The sequence below is a fragment of the Procambarus clarkii genome, chromosome 37, assembly GCF_040958095.1.
Source record: "Procambarus clarkii isolate CNS0578487 chromosome 37, FALCON_Pclarkii_2.0, whole genome shotgun sequence".
NCBI lineage: Eukaryota > Metazoa > Arthropoda > Malacostraca > Decapoda > Cambaridae > Procambarus > Procambarus clarkii.
Window position 1 is genome coordinate 27,988,434 of NC_091186.1, and position 25,506 is coordinate 28,013,939.

The 25,506-nt window shown below is 49.2% G+C and overlaps 1 protein-coding gene across 5 annotated transcripts in view; it reads left to right on the forward strand.

Annotated features, from left to right (window-relative positions):
- LOC123746936 (heat shock protein 75 kDa, mitochondrial-like) overlaps positions 1–25,506 on the forward strand; it is a 54,967-nt gene that overhangs the window by 17,087 nt on the left and 12,374 nt on the right. For 3 of the 5 annotated variants that reach the window (XM_069337346.1, XM_069337345.1, XM_069337344.1), the window contains exons 2-4: positions 11,002–11,238; positions 11,879–11,951; positions 15,582–15,624. In XM_069337346.1, the coding sequence (XP_069193447.1) occupies positions 11,078–11,238; positions 11,879–11,951; positions 15,582–15,624 (277 nt within the window). In that variant the 5' untranslated portion in view covers positions 11,002–11,077. The remainder of the gene's footprint in view (positions 1–11,001; positions 11,239–11,878; positions 11,952–15,581; positions 15,625–25,506) is intronic. The other 2 variants (XM_069337348.1, XM_069337347.1) reach the window with 1 other exon arrangement.

The following is a 25,506-nucleotide window of genomic DNA, read 5'->3' on the forward strand; positions in this document are numbered from 1 at the left end:
GTGGGTGCTCCCTCAGACCTGTGGGTGCTCCCTCAGACCTGTGGGTGCTCCCTCAGACCTGTGGGTGCTCCCTCAGACCTGTGGGTGCTCCCTCAGACCTGTGGGTGCTCGCTCAGACCTGTGGGTGCTCGCTCAGACCTGTGGGTGCTCGCTCAGACCTGTGGGTGCTCGCTCAGACCTGTGGGTGCTCGCTCAGACCTGTGGGTGCTCGCTCAGACCTGTGGGTGCTCCCTCAGACCTGTGGGTGCTCCCGCAGTCCTGTGGGTGCTCCCTCAGACCTGTGGGTGCTCCCTCAGACCTGTGGGTGCTCCCTCAGACCTGTGGGTGCTCCTTCAGACCTGTGGGTGCTCCCTCAGACCTGTGGGTGCTCCCTCAGGCCTGTGGGTGCTCCCTCAGACCTGTGGGTGCTCCCTCAGACCTGTGGGTGCTCCCTCAGACCTGTGGGTGCTCCCGCAGACCTGTGGGTGCTCCCGCAGACCTGTGGGTGCTCCCGCAGACCTGTGGGTGCTCCCGCAGACCTGTGGGTGCTCCCGCAGACCTGTGGGTGCTCCCGCAGACCTGTGGGTGCTCCCGCAGACCTGTGGGTGCTCCCGCAGACCTGTGGGTGCTCCCGCAGACCTGTGGGTGCTCCCTCAGACCTGTGGGTGCTCCCTCAGACCTGTGGGTGCTCCCTCAGACCTGTGGGTGCTCCCTCAGACCTGTGGGTGCTCCCTCAGACCTGTGGGTGCTCCCTCAGACCTAGGTGTTTGAGTGTTTGATTTCAAGTTCCAAGAGTGTTTGATTCGATTAACAGCCTGTAGGGGGCTGCCCAAACTTCAGATGGGTGTTAGTTTGATGGTCAACATGGCTTCTCGTGGTTGTAAGCCCATTTGTCAACCAAGCGATACCGTCTTAAAAAGGGATCGAGACCATCTTCCATGAGAGCAATACTCTCTTCCAAGCGATCGAGATCAACTTCAGAAGGAGCGAGACGGTATTCCAAGGGATGGAAATCATCTTCAGAGCGAGCAAAATCATCTCCTAAGCGAGCGGGATTGTTTTCCGGTTGGTCGACTTACTACAGACGTTTATAATACATCTATAAAGATAGCGAAGTGCTGACGAGAATAGTAATAATGGTATTGATAAAGATTGTATATGTGACAATGGTTATCACATATTCAATGTGAAAGGGGAGCCGGTCGGCCGAGCGGACAGCACACTGGACTTGTGATCCTGTGGTCCCGGGTTCGATCCTGGGCGCCGGAGAGAAACAATGGGCAGAGTTTCTTTCACCCTATGCCCCTGTTACCTAGCAGTAAAATAGGTACCTGGGTGTTAGTCAGCTGACACGGGCTGCTACCTGGGGGTGGAGGCTTGGTCGAGGACCGGGCCGCGGGGACACTAAACCTCCGAAATCATCTCAAGATAACCTCAAGATAAGATCATGATGATTTATATTGTTGGCAAAAGTTACGTTGATAATGCTCAGGATTTTGACGTATAAGATGCCAAATAGAGCAACAGTAAAACTTTACAAAAACACCAACCCTAGCCAACATTTGCAACAAATGCAGCAACAACAGTCATTAGAATGATAAAAAACAAGTAAACACAGAACTGGACATGAATAACGAGTTAGAGAAAAACAAGAGAAACATCAAACCAGAGAATCAAACAATTTATACGACAAACAGGGAGTTAGATAATTAAATAATTGACAAATCAAACAAGAATTGAAGGAGACAGTCTATGTGAAAAGAGAATTTGATAAACAATTTACGAAGCGGCCAGTAAATAAGATAAAAAGAAATAAACAAGATCCAAACCAGCAAACTACTAGTAAATACCAAATAGGGAACGAGACAAATAGAAAACGAGATAAATAGGGAAAGAACAGTAAGTAGTGAGAGAAATAGGGAGCAAAAGAAATAATAGTCGAGGCAGACGAATTACAAATAAGCCACGAACGATGAATGGGTTCAAAACAAGCAAGACAAACAACAAGCAAGACAAATAATAGGTGTTTTAGAACTATTTTTAAGCTCACCTGGAAATCTGCTGTTTTTTTTTGCTTTGATCAAATGTGAACAATTCTTATTAACCAACGTTTTGCAAATACATGACGTGAGAATAGGTTTGGTTAGGTTAGGTTAACAAGCACCCGTAGATATGAACAAGCACCCACTGGTCAATACAAGCACCCACAGGTCTCGACAAGCACCCACAGGTCTCGACAAGCACCCACAGGTCTCGACGAGCACCCACAGGTCTCGACAAGCACCCACAGGTCTCGACGAGCACCCACAGGTCTCGACAAGCACCCACAGGTCTCGACAAGCACCCACAGGTCTCGACAAGCACCCACAGGTCTCGACAAGCACCCACAGGTCTGAACGAGCACCCACAGGCCGGAACGAGCACCCACAGGTCTGAACGAGCACCCACAGGCCTGAACGAGCACCCACAGGCCGGAACGAGCACCCACAGGCCGGAACGAGCACCCACAGGTCTCGACAAGCACCCACAGGCCTGAACGAGCACCCACAGGCCGGAACGAGCACCCACAGGTCTGATCGAGCACCCACAGGACTGAACGAGCACCTACAGGACTGAACGAGCACCCACATGTCTGAACGAGCACCCACAGGTTTGAACGAGCACCCACAGGTCTGAACATGCACCCACTGGTCAATACAAGCACCCACAGGTCTGAACGAGCACCAGGTCTGAACGAGCACCCACAGGTCTGAACGAGCACCTACAGGTCTGAACGAGCACCCACAGGTCTGAACGAGCACCCACAGGTCTGAACATGCACCCACTGGTCAATACAAGCACCCACAGGTCTGAACGAGCACCCACAGGTCTGAACGAGCACCCACAGGTCTGAACATGCACCCACAGGTCTGAACGAGCACCCACAGGTCTGAACATGCACCCACAGGTCTGAACATGCACCCACAGGTCTGAACGAGCACCCACAGGTCTGAACATGCACCCACTGGTCTGAGGGAGCACCCACAGGTCTGAGGGAGCACCCACAGGTCTGAGGGTGCACCCACAGGTCTGAGGGTGCACCCACAGGTCTGAGGGAGCACCCACAGGTCTGAGGGAGCACCCACATGTCTGAGGGAGCACCCACAGGTCTGGGGGAGCACCCACAGTTCTGAGGGAGCACCCACAGTTCTGAGGGAGCACCCACAGGTCTGAGGGAGCACCCACAGGTCTGAGGGAGCACCCACAGGTCTGAGGGAGCAACCCACAGGTCCGGGGGAGCAACCCACAGGTCCGGGGGAGCAACCCACAGGTCCGGGGGAGCAACCCACAGGTCCGGGGGCGCAACCCACAGGTCCGGGGGCGCAACCCACAGGTCCGGGGGCGCAACCCACAGGTCCGGGGGCACAACCCACAGGTCTGGGGGCGCAACCCACAGGTCTGGGGGCGCAACCCACAGGTCTGGGGGCGCCACCCACAGGTCTGGGGGCGCCACCCACAGGTCTGGGGGCGCCACCCACAGGTCTGGGGGCGCCACCCACAGGTCTGGGGGCGCCACCCACTGGTCTGGGGGCGCCACCCACTGGTCTGGGGGCGCCACCCACTGGTCTGGGGGAGCCACCCACTGGTCTGGGGGAGCCACCCACTGGTCTGGGGGAGCCACCCACTGGTCTGGGGGAGCCACCCACTGGTCTGGGGGAGCCACCCACTGGTCTGGGGGAGCCACCCACAGGTCTGGGGGAGCCACCCACAGGTCTGGGGGAGCCACCCACTGGTCTGGGGGCGCCACCCACTGGTCTGGGGGAGCCACCCACTGGTCTGGGGGAGCCACCCACTGGTCTGGGGGAGCCACCCACAGGTCTGGGGGAGCCACCCACAGGTATGGGGGAGCCACCCACAGGTCTGGGGGAGCCACCCACTGGTCTGGGGGCGCCACCCACTGGTCTGGGGGAGCCACCCACTGGTCTGGGGGAGCCACCCACTGGTCTGGGGGAGCCACCCACTGGTCTGGGGGAGCCACCCACTGGTCTGGGGGAGCCACCCACTGGTCTGGGGGAGCCACCCACAGGTCTGGGGGAGCCACCCACAGGTCTGGGGGAGCCACCCACAGGTCTGGGGGAGCCACCCACAGGTCTGGGGGAGCACCCCGAGGACTGGGCGAGCACCCCCAGGTCTGGGCGAGCACCCCCAGGTCTGGGCGAGCACCCCCAGGTCTGGGCGAGCACCCCCAGGTCTGGGCGAGCACCCCCAGGTCTGGGCGAGCACCCCCAGGTCTGGGCGAGCACCCACTGGTCCAATTTCGGAGGTACAAACCATTTATATGCTCATTAAGACGTGACGTCATGCCTATTAAGTCCTGACGTGATGTTCAGAAGGATATGACGTAATGGCTGTGAAGCCAGGTAAATGGTTCATTTACGAGGAAAGCTCGGTGATTGGGTCGCCCCTCTAGCCAATTAAGTAACATAATACCAACAGAAGCCCTGCGATTGGTTCTTTTATGTGATGTCACAAGATTTATGCACATTAATTGGTCAGTCTGATCCTGCTATTTTATGACGTCACATTAATGAAGCGCTGAGATTTATCCAATAACGTGACGTCACACCCATGAGATGCTGTGATTAGTCCAATTACGTGACGCTACATCCCTGGAGCCCTGTGATTGGTGTGTTTTTCCACAGCTACACACTCTGTGTCTCTCCCTCTTCCCTCTTCTCTTTTATCTGTCCTCTCTCTCTATCCTTGCCCCCCTCTCCTAGCCTCTCTGTCCTAGCCTCACTCTCCTAGCCTCTCTCTCCTAGCCTCTCTCTCTCTCTCTCTCTATCCTAGCCTCTCTCTCTCTCCCTCTCTTCCTGTTAATAACACAGGGAAGCGAGGAGAAGAGCGTCTTGGAGACGAAGTCAATAAGGTCCATCCACCGCTGGGTAAGTCTCCTATTATCGCTCCTATGTCGCCAGCTTCCTCACTCTGAGGTGAATATCTGTAATTAAGCGCCCCACTTTCCCTCACCCTTCAAGGAAAGCCCTCCCCCTCCCTTTATCTCCTTCCCCCTTTCCCCCTTCCATCCTTGCCTTCAATGCCTGATCTAGCTTTCTATTTGCCTACCCATTAGCCTGCCTGCCACCTTGCTACCCATCAATCTGCCTAGTTCCCTTCCTCCCCCATCAATCTGCCTAGTTCCCTTCCTACCCCCATCAGCCTGCCTACCTACCCATCCTGCTTAGCTACTCTTCAGCCTGCTTTCCTGCCCATCAGTTTGCCTGCCAGCTGGCTACCCATCTGCCTGTTTAATTAGTTTGCTTGGTGGGAATTTCTGGAGATGATGAAGTGACGATGCTTAGGGAAAAGTGTGGATATAATTACATTTTTCGAAGAGGAAATATGGTGGAGGTAATGTTTATGTGGTGGAGGTAATGTATATGTGGTGGAGGTAACGTATATGTGGTGGAGGTAACGTATATGTGGTGGAGGTAATGTTTGTGTGACGGAGGTACTTTGTATGGTATGAAGGGAATATGAATTGAGTTACCAACCAAACAGTTACCTTGTGGCGGTTCAGTCCATGATCAAGCCACCTAGCTGACTGTTTTGACAAACTGTTTGTGCTCGAAGCTCCTAGTCCACTTTAGTCATCAGAACCTAGTTGATCAACGTTTGTGAACGTTAATTTAGTTCCCTTTTAAACACAATTACCGACTCGAGGAAAATCCTATTATATCTAGATGTTTATTTACAATGGAGGGACGTTTATTTACATCTGTTTATTTACAATGTGCAGTGAGATCGAGGCATAAAAGGTCGGGTCTCTTGTGTTTATTTAAAGTAGGAGGAATAGGAAGATGAATGTTTTTATTTAAAGAGAGAGTTCGAAACTGTCTGGCTGTGTGTGTTCACAATTATATCTTAAGGACAGTTGCAATAAGCAATTATATCGTTTTTGCTTATTTCAGTTCTTGTATTCAGTCGGACTATTACGCGAACTCATCCATGGCTCCGGGGTTTCTAAAGAAGTACTGAAATGAGCAGATTCCTAACTATTCCAGCTTCTTGCAGCTGCTGTATATGATGTATGAGTTTCACACAATTTCCAGGACATAATTTTTGAGTGATTTATGAGTTACCAATAGTTTTGTGGATTTTGTGAATCAATTCAGTCGTTATTGACTGCTCATGATCCAATTCAGCAATTTCGTCAGATGTAAAGGAAGTAGGTAATGAAAAACTGCATATTCTTTTGAAAGAAGTTTGTGTTATAGTCCTTATAACGCAAATTATTACGCAAAACAACGATTCTTGCAATAACTAGAATGACGACTTTTAATGATTTCTCTCTATGAATCGCAATTCTGTAAATTCTTCACCCTCGTTCTTCAAATACAATTAATCGCCAACAGAACCTAAACACCTAAACCAACCTACGCTTAACTATACATATAACTTAAATGAATTGTAATATTAATTTGTATATGAGAATCAACCTATTTTTAATGCATTATGTTATCATTGATGAACGAGTCTTGGAAGAGAGGGACGGTGGGAGGGACGGCTGCCGCTTTAACGAGCCTGGCTTGAGGACAGGATGGAGGAAGCTCTCCACTACAATAAATGACGCTACCCAACTGATTCTAACCATTATCTTCCACCCCATTATTTTCACCCCACCGCTTCCACTATTTAGTTCCGTCCCTTGAACAGAACAAAACTATCAGGAGAAAGTGCCAAACAATTACGACTATACATCACTTGGAAGAGGGGGGGGGAGGGTCAGGATAAGGATTTGGGATGGGATAGGGGGATAGGAATGGTGTCCAACCACTTGGACGGTCGGGGATTGAACGCCGACCTGCATGAAGCGAGAGTATATCCCGTCTGCAGCTTTGACCCCTTTATCTCGCACTTCCTAGCTCTTGGTCTCCGAACCTTGGCCATAATCTTCGAGCCCGCTGGCTCGACCCGAACTGACTTCCCTTCCCCTTTACCTTGAGGCTTATATCTGGCGTGTGAAGGCGGCCAGAGGGCGGCCAGACCTGTGGGTTGCGCCCCCAGACCTGTGGGTTGCGCCCCCAGACCTGTGGGTTGCGCCCCCAGACCTGTGGGTTGCGCCCCCAGACCTGTGGGTTGCGCCCCCCAGACCTGTGGGTTGCGCCCCCCAGACCTGTGGGTTGCGCCCCCAGACCTGTGGGTTGCGCCCCCCAGACCTGTGGGTTGCGCCCCCCAGACCTGTGGGTTGCGCCCCCCAGACCTGTGGGTTGCGCCCCCAGACCTGTGGGTTGCGCCCCCCAGACCTGTGGGTTGCGCCCCCCAGACCTGTGGGTTGCGCCCCCCAGACCTGTGGGTTGCGCCCCCCAGACCTGTGGGTTGCGCCCCCCAGACCTGTGGGTTGCGCCCCCCAGACCTGTGGGTTGCGCCCCCAGACCTGTGGGTTGCGCCCCCAGACCTGTGGGTTGCGCCCCCCGGACCTGTGGGTTGCGCCCCCGGACCTGTGGGTTGCGCCCCCCAGGCCTGTGGGTTGCGCCCCCCAGGCCTGTGGGTTGCGCCCCCCAGACCTGTGGGTTGCGCCCCCCAGGCCTGTGGGTTGCGCCCCCCAGACCTGTGGGTTGCGCCCCCCAGGCCTGTGGGTTGCGCCCCCCAGGCCTGTGGGTTGCGCCCCCCAGGCCTGTGGGTTGCGCCCCCCAGGCCTGTGGGTTGCGCCCCCCAGACCTGTGGGTTGCGCCCCCCAGACCTGTGGGTTGCGCCCCCCAGACCTGTGGGTTGCGCCCCCCAGACCTGTGGGTTGCGCCCCCCAGACCTGTGGGTTGCGCCCCCCAGACCTGTGGGTTGCGCCCCCCAGACCTGTGGGTTGCGCCCCCCAGGCCTGTGGGTTGCGCCCCCCAGACCTGTGGGTTGCGCCCCCCAGACCTGTGGGTTGCGCCCCCCAGACCTGTGGGTTGCGCCCCCCAGACCTGTGGGTTGCGCCCCCCAGGCCTGTGGGTTGCGCCCCCCAGACCTGTGGGTTGCGCCCCCCAGACCTGTGGGTTGCGCCCCCCAGACCTGTGGGTTGCGCCCCCCAGACCTGTGGGTTGCGCCCCCCAGACCTGTGGGTTGCGCCCCCCAGACCTGTGGGTTGCGCCCCCCAGACCTGTGGGTTGCGCCCCCCGGACCTGTGGGTTGCGCCCCCCGGACCTGTGGGTTGCGCCCCCCAGACCTGTGGGTTGCGCCCCCCAGACCTGTGGGTTGCGCCCCCAGACCTGTGGGTTGCGCCCCCCAGACCTGTGGGTTGCGCCCCCCAGACCTGTGGGTTGCGCCCCCCAGACCTGTGGGTTGCGCCCCCCAGACCTGTGGGTTGCGCCCCCAGACCTGTGGGTTGCGCCCCCGGACCTGTGGGTTGCGCCCCCCAGACCTGTGGGTTGCGCCCCCCAGACCTGTGGGTTGCGCCCCCCAGACCTGTGGGTTGCGCCCCCAGACCTGTGGGTTGCGCCCCCCAGACCTGTGGGTTGCGCCCCCAGACCTGTGGGTTGCGCCCCCAGACCTGTGGGTTGCGCCCCCAGACCTGTGGGTTGCGCCCCCAGACCTGTGGGTTGCGCCCCCAGACCTGTGGGTTGCGCCCCCCAGACCTGTGGGTTGCGCCCCCCAGACCTGTGGGTTGCGCCCCCCAGACCTGTGGGTTGCGCCCCCCAGACCTGTGGGTTGCGCCCCCCAGACCTGTGGGTTGCGCCCCCCAGACCTGTGGGTTGCGCCCCCCAGACCTGTGGGTTGCGCCCCCAGACCTGTGGGTTGCGCCCCCCGGACCTGTGGGTCGCGCCCCCCGGACCTGTGGGTCGCGCCCCCCGGACCTGTGGGTCGCGCCCCCCGGACCTGTGGGTCGCGCCCCCGGACCTGTGGGTTGCGCCCCCCAGACCTGTGGGTTGCGCCCCCCAGACCTGTGGGTTGCGCCCCCCAGACCTGTGGGTTGCGCCCCCGGACCTGTGGGTTGCGCCCCCGGACCTGTGGGTTGCGCCCCCGGACCTGTGGGTTGCGCCCCCCGGACCTGTGGGTTGCGCCCCCCGGACCTGTGGGTTGCGCCCCCCGGACCTGTGGGTTGCGCCCCCCGGACCTGTGGGTTGCGCCCCCCGGACCTGTGGGTTGCGCCCCCCGGACCTGTGGGTTGCGCCCCCCGGACCTGTGGGTTGCGCCCCCCGGACCTGTGGGTTGCGCCCCCCGGACCTGTGGGTTGCGCCCCCCGGACCTGTGGGTTGCGCCCCCCGGACCTGTGGGTTGCGCCCCCCGGACCTGTGGGTTGCGCCCCCCGGACCTGTGGGTTGCGCCCCCCGGACCTGTGGGTTGCGCCCCCCGGACCTGTGGGTTGCGCCCCCCGGACCTGTGGGTTGCGCCCCCCGGACCTGTGGGTTGCGCCCCCCGGACCTGTGGGTTGCGCCCCCCGGACCTGTGGGTTGCGCCCCCCGGACCTGTGGGTTGCGCCCCCCGGACCTGTGGGTTGCGCCCCCCGGACCTGTGGGTTGCGCCCCCCGGACCTGTGGGTTGCGCCCCCCGGACCTGTGGGTTGCGCCCCCCGGACCTGTGGGTTGCGCCCCCCGGACCTGTGGGTTGCGCCCCCCGGACCTGTGGGTTGCGCCCCCCGGACCTGTGGGTTGCGCCCCCCGGACCTGTGGGTTGCGCCCCCCGGACGTGTGGGTTGCGCCCCCCGGACGTGTGGGTTGCGCCCCCCGGACGTGTGGGTTGCGCCCCCCGGACGTGTGGGTTGCGCCCCCCGGACGTGTGGGTTGCGCCCCCCGGACGTGTGGGTTGCGCCCCCCGGACGTGTGGGTTGCGCCCCCGGACGTGTGGGTTGCGCCCCCCGGACGTGTGGGTTGCGCCCCCCGGACCTGTGGGCCCTTTCTGGGCCTGTACCCGGGCCCTTTCTGGGCCTGTACCCGGGCCCCTTCTGGGCCTGTACCCGGGCCCCTTCTGGGCCTGTACCCGGGCCCCTTCTGGGCCTGTACTCGGGCCCTTTCTGGGCCTGTACTCGGGCCCTTTCTGGGCCTGTACCCGGGCCCTTTCTGGGCCTGTACCCGGGCCCTTTCTGGGCCTGTACCCGGGCCCTTTCTGGGCCTGTACCCGGGCCCTTTCTGGGCCTGTACCCGGGCCATTTCTGGGCCTGTACCCGGGCCCTTTCTGGGCCTGTACCCGGGCCCTTTCTGGGCCTGTACCCGGGCCCCTTCTGGGCCTGTACCCGGGCCCCTTCTGGGCCTGTACCCGGGCCCCTTCTGGGCCTGTACCCGGGCCCCTTCTGGGCCTGTACCCGGGCCCCTTCTGGGCCTGTACCCGGGCCCTTTCTGGGCCTGTACCCGGGCCCCTTCTGGGCCTGTACCCGGGCCCCTTCTGGGCCTGTACCCGGGCCCCTTCTGGGCCTGTACCCGGGCCATTTCTGGGCCTGTACCCGGGCCCTTTCCGGGCCTGTACCCGGCCCTTTCCGGGCCTGTACCCGGCCCTTTCTGGGCCTGTACCCGGGCCCTTTCTGGGCCTGTACCCGGGCCCTTTCTGGGCCTGTACCCGGGCCCCTTCTGGGCCTGTACCCGGGCCCCTTCTGGGCCTGTACCCGGGCCATTTCTGGGCCTGTACCCGGCCCTTTCTGGGCCTGTACCCGGGCCCTTTCTGGGCCTGTACCCAGGCCCTTTCTGGGCCTGTACCCGGGCCCTTTCTGGGCCTGTACCCGGGCCCCTTCTGGGCCTGTACCCGGGCCATTTCTGGGCCTGTACCCGGGCCCTTTCTGGGCCTGTACCCGGGCCCTTTCTGGGCCTGTACCCGGGCCCTTTCTGGGCCTGTACCCGGGCCCTTTCTGGGCCTGTACCCGGGCCCTTTCTGGGCCTGTACCCGGGATTAGGACAACCACAAACGAGGAATGAGCTCCATACACATGACTGATGCCAAAGGCTGACATTAGCATATCAGCCTAGTAAGCTCTGGGGAGCCTCCAGGTCTCACCCAGAAAAATGGCGTTTCATTACATTCAACTCTGGGTTTTTATTGCATATAACATATAAATTGTGTCCATTTTTTTTACAGTGTCAGCTGAGAGTAGTCTTCGTCGTTCCCAAGCAACTGAATTGATGGACTGGCTAAAAACTGTGTTGGCTGGACGATGTTGGGGAGTGAAGGCTACTTCTCGTCTGGAGTCGCATCCATGTGTCATCACTGTGGAAGAGATGGGTGCAGCAAGACACTTCGTACACACTCAATTTACACAGTACCCGAAGAGACCAGATACTCACTTTTGCAGCCTCAGTTGGAAATTAATCCAAGGTATGAATTTTTGTTTTGGCCTGTAATAGAGAGGGAACATAGACTTCCTTGACCCTCAGCTCTCTCTCTCTGACTTGGTCCTCTCTCATTCCTGTTAATCCACTCCATATTTCCTGTATTACAAGTGATGTGGAAAGCATGGGGGATTTTTGTTTATATTGCAGAATGGTGACTGATAAGGGCTAGTGCGTGATGCTTTCCTACTAATCCAGACCCACTCAAATGCACCTGCTATATTTAGATCAACAACACTGCTGATCTATGATTCATCCAGCGTCTAATGTCACTTAGTGGAGAGATTTAGCAAGAGGTCAGCAGCAGATCAACTTTTTCTAAATACCATGTTGGCGATCACGGCAAACAATGATGGTGAAAAAAAATTCATTTGCTGAGAGATTGTAATTCAGTAGAACTCCATTCACACTGACTGATGCCTAAATCTAATACATCCATATCAGCCTGGATAGCTCCAGGGAGCCTCTGGCTCTCGCCAAGTAAATGATGTTTCATTACATTCAATTGTTTTTTTACCCTGTCTGTAAGACATTGTTTTCTGCCGATACAATAATAACTATTTGGTATTTCTGAACATCATTCTCATAAATTTCTGCTCTGTTTAAGTGAAGCCTTTTTATTTCAGCCATCCAACTATTATGAAGCCAAATGAGCTACGTAACAGCAATCCACGATTAGCAGAACTCACTGCCAAACAGGTAAGTGGGAGGGATGAGGTTTGATGCAAATGACAGATAAGGACACACTTTAAAAGGATTCAGTATAAGTAGACAAATAAACACACAATTTAACATGAGCATCTCTAAGCAGTAGCGTATATACTAAGCCTACAAACATAGGATTATGCCTAAACAGTAGGAGTGAGTGCTCCCAAAGACACAAAGCCAGTGTTCTAAACACTTATATTCGTCGAGCCCTTACCCACTGCTCAGAATGGAGCAACGTGAGTAGGGAGTTTGAAAGTTAACTGAAGTGTTGGTGAACAATGGATATAGCAACAAAGAAATAAACACGACATAAGATGACACCTGGACCAGGTACAATCCTGAACCTAGAACAGAAACCACAACACCTCCAATAATAATATATTACAAATCGGATTTGGAAGGAAGGATTGGGCTACAGGAAGGATTGGGCTACAGGAAGGATTGGTCTACAGGAAGGATTGGGCTACAGGAAGGATTGGGCTACAGGAAGGATTGGGCTACATCTCCAAATGTATATTTGCCAGATAATTTGGCACTAAAAACAAAACTCTTATATTATTGTTTAGACTAAATCCGCCACTCATTACTTTCCTGAAGTTGTCGTATATACACTACAAAATCTGCGTGTAAATCACGACAATTAACACGTGATGAAAATGTGACAGTGTCAGACCACGAAGGAAGAATTGAAACAGGAATTTCCTTAAGTATTTTCGTAATTAATAATACATCTTCAGAAGGGTGTTTCAATTCTTCATTCGAGGTCTGACACTCTCACTACTACACAACATGAATGTATTTAAACGTTGCAACAATGAATAATGAGCGCAATCATTATATGGATAGCGTAATAATAGGGGAGCATTAGCGCCTCTGGTGGTCAGATGCTTAACTGTATTAGAGGTTGACAGTTTAGATATTATAGTGAAGTAAGGGTGAGTGGCGCGTCTGGGAGTCCCGCTTCTTAACGTGTGGCTCAGTTGTCGACCAGCCGCCGCCTGGCAAGGGTCATGTTGATTACCAGTGTGCAAAAAATAAATGTGTTACAGATATCATTAATCAATCATAATATAGAAAGCATTGTTCGGGGTGTGTACTTCATGTTGTTATTCGTTATTATTTTGTATATTTTATGTATTTAGACAAAATATAGAGGAGATTGTCAGGTGGCAGCCATAGGTGTACCCGCTAGTTAAGTCATTAGGGCGCTTGTGGTGGCCTTAATAGCCATGCCAGTAGTTAGCCAACAATCTTAAGGTTATCTTGAGATGATTTCGGGGCTTAGCGTCCCCCGCGGCCCGGTCCTCGACCAGGCCTTCTTTTTCTTACACATCCCCAGGAAGCAGCCTATAGCAGCTGTCTAACTCCCAGGTACTTATTTACTGATAGGTAAACAGGGTCATCAGGGTGAAAGAAAGTGCCCATTTGTTTCATCCTCCACCGGGGATCGAACTCGGAACATCAGGATTACGAATCCGAAGCGCTGTCCACTCGGCTGTCAGGCCCCTTAAAACAACCCAAAGAGAAATCTTCGACATATTTTGATGAAAATCTGAATGAAACGAGAAATTTTGGCCACAGATTGTGTGAAGATGGTGGGGGGGGGGGGGATTGAGGGGGTGCAGGTTAGTACGATGAGCATGATTCAGAATGATGGAAGGAGAAGGGCTCCTATGATGAATTGACCTAAGGGCCACCATCTACAGTGGCCTCGACGGGGACAGGACGGCGGCGCCTTGTCAAAGGTCAGCCTTCCTACTCCCCCCCCTTATTTTATTGAGGATTTGTCTTGTGTATATTGTGAACAAGAGGAATGACTCGGCATTTACGACTTGAGTGGTTAAGCGGGTTCATGGGTTAATAATCCTATAGGGGAAACAACACATCTATTTTCTGTGTTACATTGTGGCTTGTTGAGCTTGAAGCTGTTGTCCAGCCTGTCTGTGTCAAATATGGCCTTTTAGAGAAGTGGTCTGTATTAATAACCTACAATTAGGTCAGTAATATAATTTAAATTTTTTTTTTAATTTGTAATACTGACCAAGTTGGAGGTTATAAATACAAAGCACTTCTCTAAAAGACTTTACAAAGTATAAAGCAATGCATTAAAATAGTATTACAAAGGCCTCGGCTGTTATTTATTTATTTATATATCTACAAGAAGTTACATTGGGTTTCTGAGAGTACATAGCATGATGTGTTTACATTCTTGTAAAGCCACTAGTACGCATAGCGCTTCGGGCAGGGCCTTAATCTAACAGATAATATTAAGGAGGTAATTTCTAGCAAAATTTATAGGCTAATCTATCAAAATCTAAAACAATTTAAACATTTATAGTGTTAATCCTTCAAAGATTCGAGGTAGTGACAGTTGAACAAGTTCTGGCATGATTGTTGTTGCTTTCTTGAACTTTCTCCAAAGCGGAAAATCATTGATGTGTTTTTGAAGTGAAGTTTCCATATTAGGACACAGTAGGCCAGATGGGACCACAACAGAGACTCGTACAGTTCAATATTCAATGTTGTTCGTTTAAGTCAAAGATTCGTTTAACTATTTTTAAGGATTGTTTTCATATTAACTATGAGTCCCAGATGTTTAATGGCTGGTACATCATAACTCCTAGGTAATATTGACTTAAATTTACCAGAGGGCCACCATTTCTCCATAGTGTCCTCTACGGCAACAGGAAGCCGGCGGCTTGTCAAAGGTTCCCCTACGGTTCCTGAGGAGTTTGTCTATCTGTATTTTGAGCGCGCAAACTGCTGCATTATGACATTAAAGGTAGTTTGATAATATGTACACGGTGTCTTGTAGCTAAGCTAAAGGTGGCATATAATGTTTAGCAACAAGTCGCCCTAGATTGTTTAGTGTTAACGACTAGGGCGATGGAGTGATCATATCAGGATAGCAATTGTGCAGATAAATGAGGAAGATAATTGCAGACGAGGAGTCACAATAACGGGGGCTGAAATATGTTGACCAAACCACACACTAGAAAGTGAAGGGACGACTAGATAATTGTTTATCTAATAGATGGAAGATGTTAATTGTTTGCATCTTGTTTACTCTGCGATGTAAAATGAATTCACCTGTAAATGGTCATTTTTGACAATGTAATCGCTAGGCTTCTAACGTTAGTTTAGTGCTCAGAGACCAATATACTGTACTTGAGAGGTTATTTATATAATTTAGGCCAATAGACAACTAAATAAATTAATAATACACAGTACTTTTATCTAAGGTTAGCTAAAGGTTTGTTTTAGTGGAAGACCCTAATAAGGTAATGTGTTTCTATGTAACTTTAAAAGAACATTGATGCTTTACCATAGCCTCATGAGTCGGAGACAAAAATGTATTCCGTTAGGCTATTGCAGTCTTATCAGTCTTGCCTACTCGCTATTGTTGTTACAATCTGTAATTAATCTCTATTGCAATTACACCTTTTCCAATCATTGTTCTATTGTTCTTGAAATTCATAATTATATTTTGCTACTCGATTGCATTTGAAATAAACTGTTTATACTTACCCTGTTGCTACATAGCGTTCCCGGTTTGGTGCCTTCTTTTGATAATTACTTACTTATACTTACCCTTAGTATATGTAAAAAATATTTTTTCAGGAGTGTGGCACGTGTGGACAAGTGTTGGATCAGAGGAGTCAAGGTAAAGTGCTTATTTAACAACTAGTTCTGGGGAGGAGCGGGTGGAACTAGATGGACGTAGTCAACTTCACACTCTTGTTACACTTACACTGGTTTGTGCCTCGGAGAGGCTGCAGGAGCCAGTAAGTTCAGTAGAACTTCGGTTTCAACTCCTTTTGACCATGTCGTAGCTCAGTCGATTACGGCAGCGTCTGGGATGCTCTCGGATGCAGGTTCGAATCCTCGTCCCGGCCCTTGTGGATTTGTACACTCTTGTTAGCAGGCTGAGAGCTTTTCTTTCCCATAGATTTATTTATAGAAGAGTTAGCAATAAGTCGGCTGGGTTTATTAACGTATTGTTTTTAGGCCCCGTGCAGAGAGCCAGAATTTGGCTCAGGTATCGGATTTGGGATGTTTGGGATATTTTGAAAACTGCAGGGGGGTTTGGGCAAAATGTGACCCACCGCCGCTTTCAGTAATTGGTATATTTTCAGTATAAAAAGTCGGAATTTCAAACTGCGAATAGGTGCAAAGAGCCAGAATTTGGGTCCAAAATATGGCTCAGGTATCGAATTTGGGATGTTTGGGATATTTTGAAAACTGCAGGGGGGTTTGGGCAAAATGTGACACACAGCCGCTTTCAGTAATTGGCATATTTTTGGTAAAAAAAAGTCGGAATTTCAAACTGCGAATAGGTGCAGAGAGCCAGAATTTGGGTCCAAAATATGGCTCAGGTATCGAATTTGGGATGTATGGAATATTTTGAAAACTGCAGGGGGAGTTTTGGGCAAAATGAGACCCACTGGTGCTTTCAGTAATTGGCATATTTTCGGTATAAAAAGTCGGAATTTCAAACAGCGAATAGGTACAGAGAGCCAGAATTTGGGTCCAAAATATGGCTCAGGTATCGAATTTGGGATGTTTGGGATATTTTGAAAACTGCAGGGGGGGTTTAGGCAAAACGTGACCCACCGCCGCTTTCAGTAATTGGCATATTTTCGGTATAAAAAGTCGGAATTTCAAACTGCGAATACGTGCAGAGAGGCAGAATTTGGCTCCAAAATATGGCTCAGGTATCGGATTTGGGTTGTTTGGGATATTTTGAAAACTGCAGGGGGGTTTGGGCTAAATGTGACCCACCGCCGCTTTCAGTAATTGGTATATTTTCAGTATAAAAAGTAGGAATTTCAAACTGCGAATAGGTGCAAAGAGCCAGAATTTGGGTCCAAAATATGACTCGGGTATCGAATTTGGGATGTTTGGGATATTTTGAAAACTGCATGGGGGTTTGGGCAAAATGTTACCCACCGGTGCTTTCAGTAATTGGCAGATTTTTGGTATAAAAAGTCGGAATTTCAAACTGCGAATAGGTGCAGAGAGCCAGAATTTGGGTCCAAAATATGGCTCAGGTATCGAATTTGGGATGTTTGGGATATTTTAAAAACTGCAGGGGGGTGTTGGGCAAAATGTGACCCCCCGGTGCTTTCAGTAATTGGCATATTTTCGGTATAAAAAGTCGGAATTTCAAACTGCGAATAGGTGCAGAGAGCGAGAATTTGGGTCCAAAATATGGCTCAGGTATCGAATTTGGGATGTTTGGGATATTTTGAAAACTGCAGGGGGGTTTGGGCAAAATGTGACCCACCGCCGCTTTCAGTAATTGGCTAATTTTTGGTATAGAAAGTCGGATTTTCAAACTGCGAATAGGTGCAGAGAGCCAGAATTTGGGTCCAAAATATGGCTCAGGTATCGAATTTGGGATGTTTGGGATATTTTGAAAACTGCAGGGGGCTTTGGGCAAAATGTGACCCACCGGTGCTTTCAGTAATTGGCATATTTTCGGTATAAAAAGTCGGAATTTCAAACTGCGAATAGGTGCAGAGAGCCAGAATTTGGGTCCAAAATATGGCTCAGGTATCGAATTTGGGATGTTTGGGATATTTTGAAAACAGAAGGGGGGTTTGGGCAAAATGTGACCCACCGCCGCTTTCAGTAATTGGCTAATTTTTGGTATAAAAAATTCGGAATTTCAAACTGCGAATAGGTGCAGAGAGCCAGAATTTGGGTCCAAAATATGGCTCAGGTATCGAATTTGGGATGTTTGGGATATTTTGAAAACTGCCGGGGGGTTTGGGCAAAATGTGACCCACCGCCGCTTTCAGGAATTGGCTAATTTTTGGTATAGAAAGTCGGATTTTCAAACTGCGAATAGGTGCAGAGAGCCAGAATTTGGGTCCAAAATATGGCTCAGGTATCGAATTTGGGAAGTTTGGGATATTTTGAAAACTGTAGGGGGGTTTGGGCAAAAAGTGACCCACCGCCGCTTTCAGTAATTGGCAAATTTTTGGTATAAAAAGTCGGATTTTCAAACTGCGAATAGGTGCAGAGAGCCAGAATTTGGGTCCAAAAAATGGCTCAGGTATCGAATTTGGGATGTTTGGGATATTTTGAAAACTGCAGGGGGGTTTGGGCAAAATGTGACCCACCGCCGCTTTCAGTAATTGGCATATTTTCGGTATAAAAAGTCGGAATTTCAAACTGCGAATACGTGCAGAGAGCCAGAATTTGGCTCCAAAATATGGCTCAGGTATCAGATTTGGGATATTTTGAAAACTGCAGGGGGGTTTGGGCTAAATGTGACCCACCGCCGCTCTCAGTAATTGGTATATTTTCAGTATAAAAATTAGGAATTTCAAACTGTGAATAGGTGCAAAGAGCCAGAATTTGGGTCCAAAATATGACTCTGGTATCCAATTTGGGATGTTTGGGATATTTTGAAAACTGCAGGGGGGGGGGGGTTTGGGCAAAATGTTACCCACCGGTGCTTGCAGTAATTGGCATATTTTTGGTAAAAAAAAGTCGGAATTTCAAACTGCGAATAGGTGCAAAGAGCCAGAATTTGGGTCCAAAATATGGCTCAAGTATCGAATTTGGGATGTTTGGGATATTTTAAAAACTGCAGGGGGGGTTTTGGGCAAAATGTGACCCCCCGGTGCTTTCAGTAATTGGCATATTTTCGGTATAAAAAGTCGGAATTTCAAACTGCGAATAGGTGCAGAGAGCCAGAATTTGGGTCCAAAATATGGCTCAGGTATCGAATTTGGGATGTTTGGGATATTTTGAAAACTGCAGGGGGTTTGGGCAAAATGTGACCCACTGCCGCTTTCAGTAATTGGTATATTTTTGGTAAAAAAAATTCGTAATTTCAAACTGCGAATAGGTGCAAAGAGCCAGAATTTGGGTCCAAAATATGGCTCGGGTATCGAATTTGTGATGTTTGGGATATTTTGAAAACTGCAGGGAGGTTTGGGCAAAATGTGACCCACTGCCGCTTTCAGTAATTGGCATATTTTTGGTATAAAAGTCGTAATTTCAAACTGCGAATAGGTGCAGAGAGCCAGAATTTGGGTCCAAAATGTGTCTCGGGTATCGAATTTGGGATGTTTGGGATATTTTGAAAACTGCAGGAGGGTTTGGGCAAAATGTGACCCACCAGTGCTTTCAGTAATTGGCATATTTTTGGTATAAAAAGCCGGAATTTCAAACTGCGAATAGGAGCAGAGAGCCAGAATTTGGGTCCAAAATATGGCTCAGGTATCGAATTTGGGATGTTTGGGATATTTTGAAAACAGAGGGGGGGTTTGGGCAAAATGTGACCCACCACCGCTTTCAGTAATTGGCATATTTTTTGTATAAAAAAGTCGGAATTTCAAACTGCGAATAGGAGCAGAGAGCCAGAATTTGGGTCCAAAATATGGCTCAGGTATCGAATTTGGGATGTTTGGGATATTTTGAAAACTGCAGGGGGGTTTGGGCAAAATGTGACCCACCACCGCTTTCAGTAATTGGCTAATTTTTGGTATAGAAAGTCGGATTTTCAAACTGCGAATAGGTGCAGAGAGCCAGAATTTGGGTCCAAAATATGGCTCAGGTATCGAATTTGGGATGTTTGGGATATTTTGAAAACTGCAGTGGGGGTTTGGGCAAAATGTTACCCACCGGTGCTTTCAGTAATTGGCAGATTTTTGGTATAAAAAGTCGGAATTTCAAACTGCGAATAGGTGCAGAGAGCCAGAATTTGGGTCCAAAATATGGCTCAGGTATCGAATTTGGGATGTTTGGAATATCTTGAAAATTGCATGGTTTGGGCAAAATGTGACCCACCAGTGCTTTCAGTAATTGGCATATTTTCGGTATAAAAAGTCGGAATTTCAAACTGCGAATAGGTGCAGAGAGTCAGAATTTGGGTCCAAAATATGGCTCAGATATCGAATTTGGGATGTTTGGGTTATTTTGAAAAGAGCAGGGGGGTTTGGGCAAAATGTGATCCACCGTTGCTTTCAGTAATTGGCATTATTTTGGTATAAAAAGCCGGAATTTCAAACTGCGAATAGGTGCAGAGAGCCAGAATTTGGGTCCAAAATATGGCTCAGATATCGAATTTGGGATGTTTGGGATATTTTGAAAACAGAAGGGGGGTGTGGGCAAAATGTGACCCACCACCGCTTTCAGTAATTGGCTAATTTTTGGTATAGAAAGTCGGATTTTCAAACTGCGAATAGGTGCAGAGAGCCAGAATTTGGGTCCAAAATATGGCTCAGGTATCGAATTTGGGATGTTTGGGATATTTTGAAAACTGCAGGGGTGTTTGGGCAAAATGTGACCCACCGCCGCTTTCAGTAATTGGCATATTTTCGGTATAAAAAGTCGGAATTTCAAACTGCGAATACGTGCAGAGAGCCAGAATTTGGCTCCAAAATATGGCTCAGGTATAGGATTTGGGATGTTTTGGATATTTTGAAAACAGCAGGGGGGTTTGGGCAAAATGTGACCGACCGCCGCTTTCAGTAATTGGCATATTTTTGGTATAAAAAGCAGGAATTTCAAACTGCGAATAGGTGCAGAAAGCCAGAATTTGTGTCCAAAATATGGCTCAGGTATCGAATTTGGGATGTTTGGGATATTTTGAAAACAGAAGGGGGGTTTGGGCAAAATGTGACCCACCGCCGCTTTCAGTAATTGGCATATTTTTGGTATAAAAAAGTCGGAATTTCAAACTGCGAATAGGTGAAGAGAGCCAGAATTTGGGTCCAAAATATGGTTCAGGTATCGAATTTGGGATGTTTGGGATATTTTGAAAACTTCAGGGGGGTTTGGGCAAAATGTGACCCACCGCCGCTTTCAGTAATTGGCTAATTTTTGGTATAGAAAGTCGGAATTTCAAACTGCGAATAGGTGCAGAGAGCCAGAATTTGGGTTCAAAATATGGCTCAGGTATCGAATTTGGGATATTTTGAAAACTGCATGGGGGGTTTTGGGCAAAATGTGACCCCCCGGTGCTTTCAGTAATTGGCATATTTTTGTTATAAAAGTCATAATTTCAAACTGCGAATAGGTGCAGAGAGCCAGAATTTGGGTCCAAAATATGGCTCGGGTATTGAATTTGGGATATTTGGGATATTTTGAACACTGCAGGGGGGTTTGGGCAAAATGTGATACACCGCCGCTTTCAGTAATTGGTATATTTTTGGTAAAAAAAAGTCGTAATTTCAAACTGCGAATAGGTGCAAAGAGCCAGAATTTGGGTCCAAAATATGGCTCAGGTATCGAATTTGGGATGTTTGGGATATTTTAAAAACTGCAGGGGGGGTTTTTGGGCAAAATGTGACCCACCGGTGCTTTCAGTAATTGGCATATTTTCGGTATAAAAAGTCGGAATTTCAAACTGCGAATAGGTGCAGAGAGCCAGAATTTGGGTCCAAAATATGTCTCGGGTATCGAATTTGGGATGTTTGGGATATTTTGAAAACAGCAGGGGGGTTTGGGCAAAATGTGACCCACCGCTGCTTTCAGTAATTGGCATATTTTTGTATAAAAAGCCGGAATTTCAAACTGCGAATAGGTGCAGAGAGCCAGAATTTGGGTCCAAAATATGGCTCAGGTATCGAATTTGGGATGTTTGGAATATTTCTAAAACTGCAGGGGGGTTTGGGCAAAATGTTACCCACCGCCGCTTTCAGTAATTGGTATATTTTCAGTATAAAATTCGGAATTTCAAACTGCGAATAGGTACAGAGAGCCAGAATTTGGGTACAAAATATGGCTCAGGTATCGAATTTGGGATGTTTGGGATATTTTGAAAACTGCAGGGGGGTTTGGGAGAAATGTGACCCACCGCCGCTTTCAGTAATTGGCTAATTTTTGGAATAGAAAGTCGGATTTTCAAACTGCGAATAGGTGCAGAGAGCCAGAATTTGGGTCCAAAATATGGCTCAGGTATCGAATTTGGGATGTTTGGGATATTTTGAAAACTGCAGGGGGTTTGGGCTAAATGTGACCCACCGCCGCTTTCAGTAATTGGTATATTTTTGGTAAAAAAAAGTCGTAATTTCAAACTGCGAATAGGTGCAAAGAGCCAGAATTTGGGTCCAAAATATGGCTCAGGTATCGAATTTGTGATGTTTGGGATATTTTGAAAACTGCAGGGAGGTTCGGGCAAAATGTGACCCACCGCCGCTTTCAGTAATTGGCATATTTTTGGTATAAAAGTCGTAATTTCAAACTGCGAATAGGTGCAGAGAGCCAGAATTTGGGTCCAAAATGTGGCTCGGGTATCGAATTTGGGATGTTTGGGATATTTTGAAAACTGCAGGGGGGTTTGGGCACAATGTGACACACCGCCGCTTTCAGTAATTGGCTAATTTTTGGTATAGAAAGTCGGATTTTCAAACTGCGAATAGGTGCAGAGAGCCAGAATTTGGGTCCAAAATATGGCTCAGGTATCGAATTTGGGATTTTTGGGATATTTTGAAAACTGCAGGGGGTTTGGGCAAAATGTGACCCACCGCCGCTTTCGGTAATTGGTATATTTTTGGTAAAAAAAAGTCGTAATTTCAAACTGCGAATAGGTGCAAAGAGCCAGAATTTGGGTCCAAAATATGGCTTAGGTATCGAATTTGGGATGTTTGGGATATTTTGAAAACTGCAGGGGGGTTTGGGCAAAATGTGACCCACCGGTGCTTTCAGTAATTGGCAGATTTTTGGTAAAAAAAGTCGGAATTTCAAACTGCGAATAGGTGCAGAGAGCCAGAATTTGGGTCCAAAATATGGTTCAGGTATCGAATTTGGGATGTTTGGGATATTTTGAAAACTGCAGGGGGGGTTTTTGGGCAAAATGTGACCCCCGGTGCTTTCAGTAATTGGCATATTTTCGGTATAAAAAGTCGGAATTTCAAACTGCGAATAGGTGTAGAGAGCCAGAATTTGGGTCCAAAATATGGCTCAGGTATCGAATTTGGGATGTTTGGGATATTTTGAAAACTGCAGGGGGGGTTTGAGCAAAATGTGACCCACTGCCGCTTTCAGTAATTGGCATATTTTTGTTATAAAAGTCGTAATTTCAAACTGCAAATAGGTGCAGAGAGCCAGAATTTGGGTACAAAATATTGCTCGGGTATCGAATTTGGGATATTTGGGATATTTTGAAAACTGCAGGGGGGTTTGGGCAAAATGTGATACACCGCCGCTTTCAGTAATTGGTATATTTTTGGTAAAAAAAAGTCGTAATTTCAAACTGTGAATAGATGCAAAGAGCCAGAATTTGGGTCCAAAATATGGCTCAGGTATCGAATTTGGGATGTTTGGGATATTTTGAAAACTGCAGGGGGGGTTTTTGGGCAAAATGTGACCCACCGGTGCTTTCAGTAATTGGCATATTTTCGGTATAAAAAGTCGGAATTTCAAACTGCGAATAGGTGCAGAGAGCCAGAATTTGGGTTCAAAATATGGCTCGGGTATCGAATTTGGGATGTTTGGGATATTTTGAAAACAGCAGGGGGGTTTGGGCAAAATGTGACCCACCGCTGCTTTCAGTAATTGGCATATTTTTGTATAAAAAGCCGGAATTTCAAACTGCGAATAGGTGCAGAGAGCCAGAATTTGGGTCCAAAATATGGCTCAGGTATCGAATTTGGGATGTTTGGGATATTTCTAAAACTGCAGGGGGGTTTGGGCAAAATGTGACCCACCGCCGCTTTCAGTAATTGGCTAATTTTTGGAATAGAAAGTCGGATTTTCAAACTGCGAATAGGTGCAGAGAGCCAGAATTTGGGTCCAAAATATGGCTCAGGTATCGAATTTGGGATGTTTGGGATATTTTGAAAACTGCAGAGGGGTTTGGGCAAAATGTGACCCACCGCCGCTTTCAGTAATTGGTATATTTTTGGTAAAAAAAAGTCGTAATTTCAAACTGCGAATAGGTGCAAAGAGCCAGAATTTGGGTCCAAAATATGGCTCAGGTATCGAATTTGTGATGTTTGGGATATTTTGAAAACTGCAGGGAGGTTCGGGCAAAATGTGACCCACCGCCGCTTTCAGTAATTGGCATATTTTTGGTATAAAAGTCGTAATTTCAAACTGCGAATAGGTGCAGAGAGCCAGAATTTGGGTCCAAAATGTGGCTCGGGTATCGAATTTGGGATGTTTGGGATATTTTGAAAACTGCAGGGGGGTTTGGGCAAAATGTGACCCACCGCCGCTTTCAGTAATTGGTATATTTTCAGTATAAAAGTCGGAATTTCAAACTGCAAATAGGTGCAAAGAGCCAGAATTTGGGTTCAAAATATGGCTCAGGTATCGAATTTGGGATGTTTGGGATATTTTGAAAACTGCAAATGGGTTTGGGCAAAATGTGATCCACCGTTGCTTTCAGTAATTGGCATATTTTTGGTATAAAAAGCCGGAATTTCAAACTACGAATAGGTGCAGAGAGCCAGAATTTGGGTCCAAAATATGGCTCAGGTATCGAATTTGGGATGTTTGGGATATTTTGAAAACAGAAGGGGGTGTGGGCAAAATGTGACCCACCACCGATTTCAGTATTTGGCTAATTTTTGGTATAGAAAGTCGGATTTTCAAACTGCGAATAGGTGCAGAGAGCCAGAATTTGGGTCCAAAATATGGCTCAGGTATCGAATTTGGGATGTTTGGGATATTTTGAAAACTGCAGGGGGGTTTGGGCAAAATGTGACCCACCGCCGCTTTCAGTAATTGGCATATTTTCGGTATAAAAAGTCGGAATTTCAAACTGCGAATACGTGCAGAGAGCCAGAATTTGGCTCCAAAATATGGCTCAGGTATAGGATTTGGGATGTTTGGGATATTTTGAAAACAGCAGGGGGGTTTGGGCAAAATGTGACCCACCGCCGCTTTCAGTAATTGGCATATTTTTGGTATAAAAAGCAGGAATTTCAAACTGCGAATAGGTGCAGAAAGCCAGAATTTGTGTCCAAAATATGGCTCAGGTATCGAATTTGGGATGTTTGGGATATTTTGAAAACAGAAGGGGGGTTTGGGCAAAATGTGACCCACCGCCGCTTTCAGTAATTGGCATATTTTTGGTATAAAAAAGTCGGAATTTCAAACTGCGAATAGGTGCAGAGAGCCAGAATTTGGGTCCAAAATATGGTTCAGGTATCGAATTTGGGATGTTTGGAATATCTTGAAAATTGCAGGGGGGGGGGGGGGGGTGTTGGGCAAAATGTGACCCACCAGTGCTTTCAGTAATTGGCATATTTTCGGTATAAAAAGTCGGAATTTCAAACTGCGAATAGGTGCAGAGAGCCAGAATTTGGGTCCAAAATATGGCTCAGGTATCGAATTTGGGATGTTTGGGATATTTTAAAAACTGCAGGGGGGGTTTTTGGGCAAAATGTGACCCACCGGTGCTTTCAGTAATTGGCATATTTTCGGTATAAAAAGTCGGAATTTCAAACTGCGAATAGGTGCAGAGAGCCAGAATTTGGGTCCAAAATATGGTTCAGGTATCAAATTTGGGATGTTTGGGATATTTTGAAAACTGCAGGGGGGTTTGGGCAAAATGTGACCCACCGGTGCTTTCAGTAAT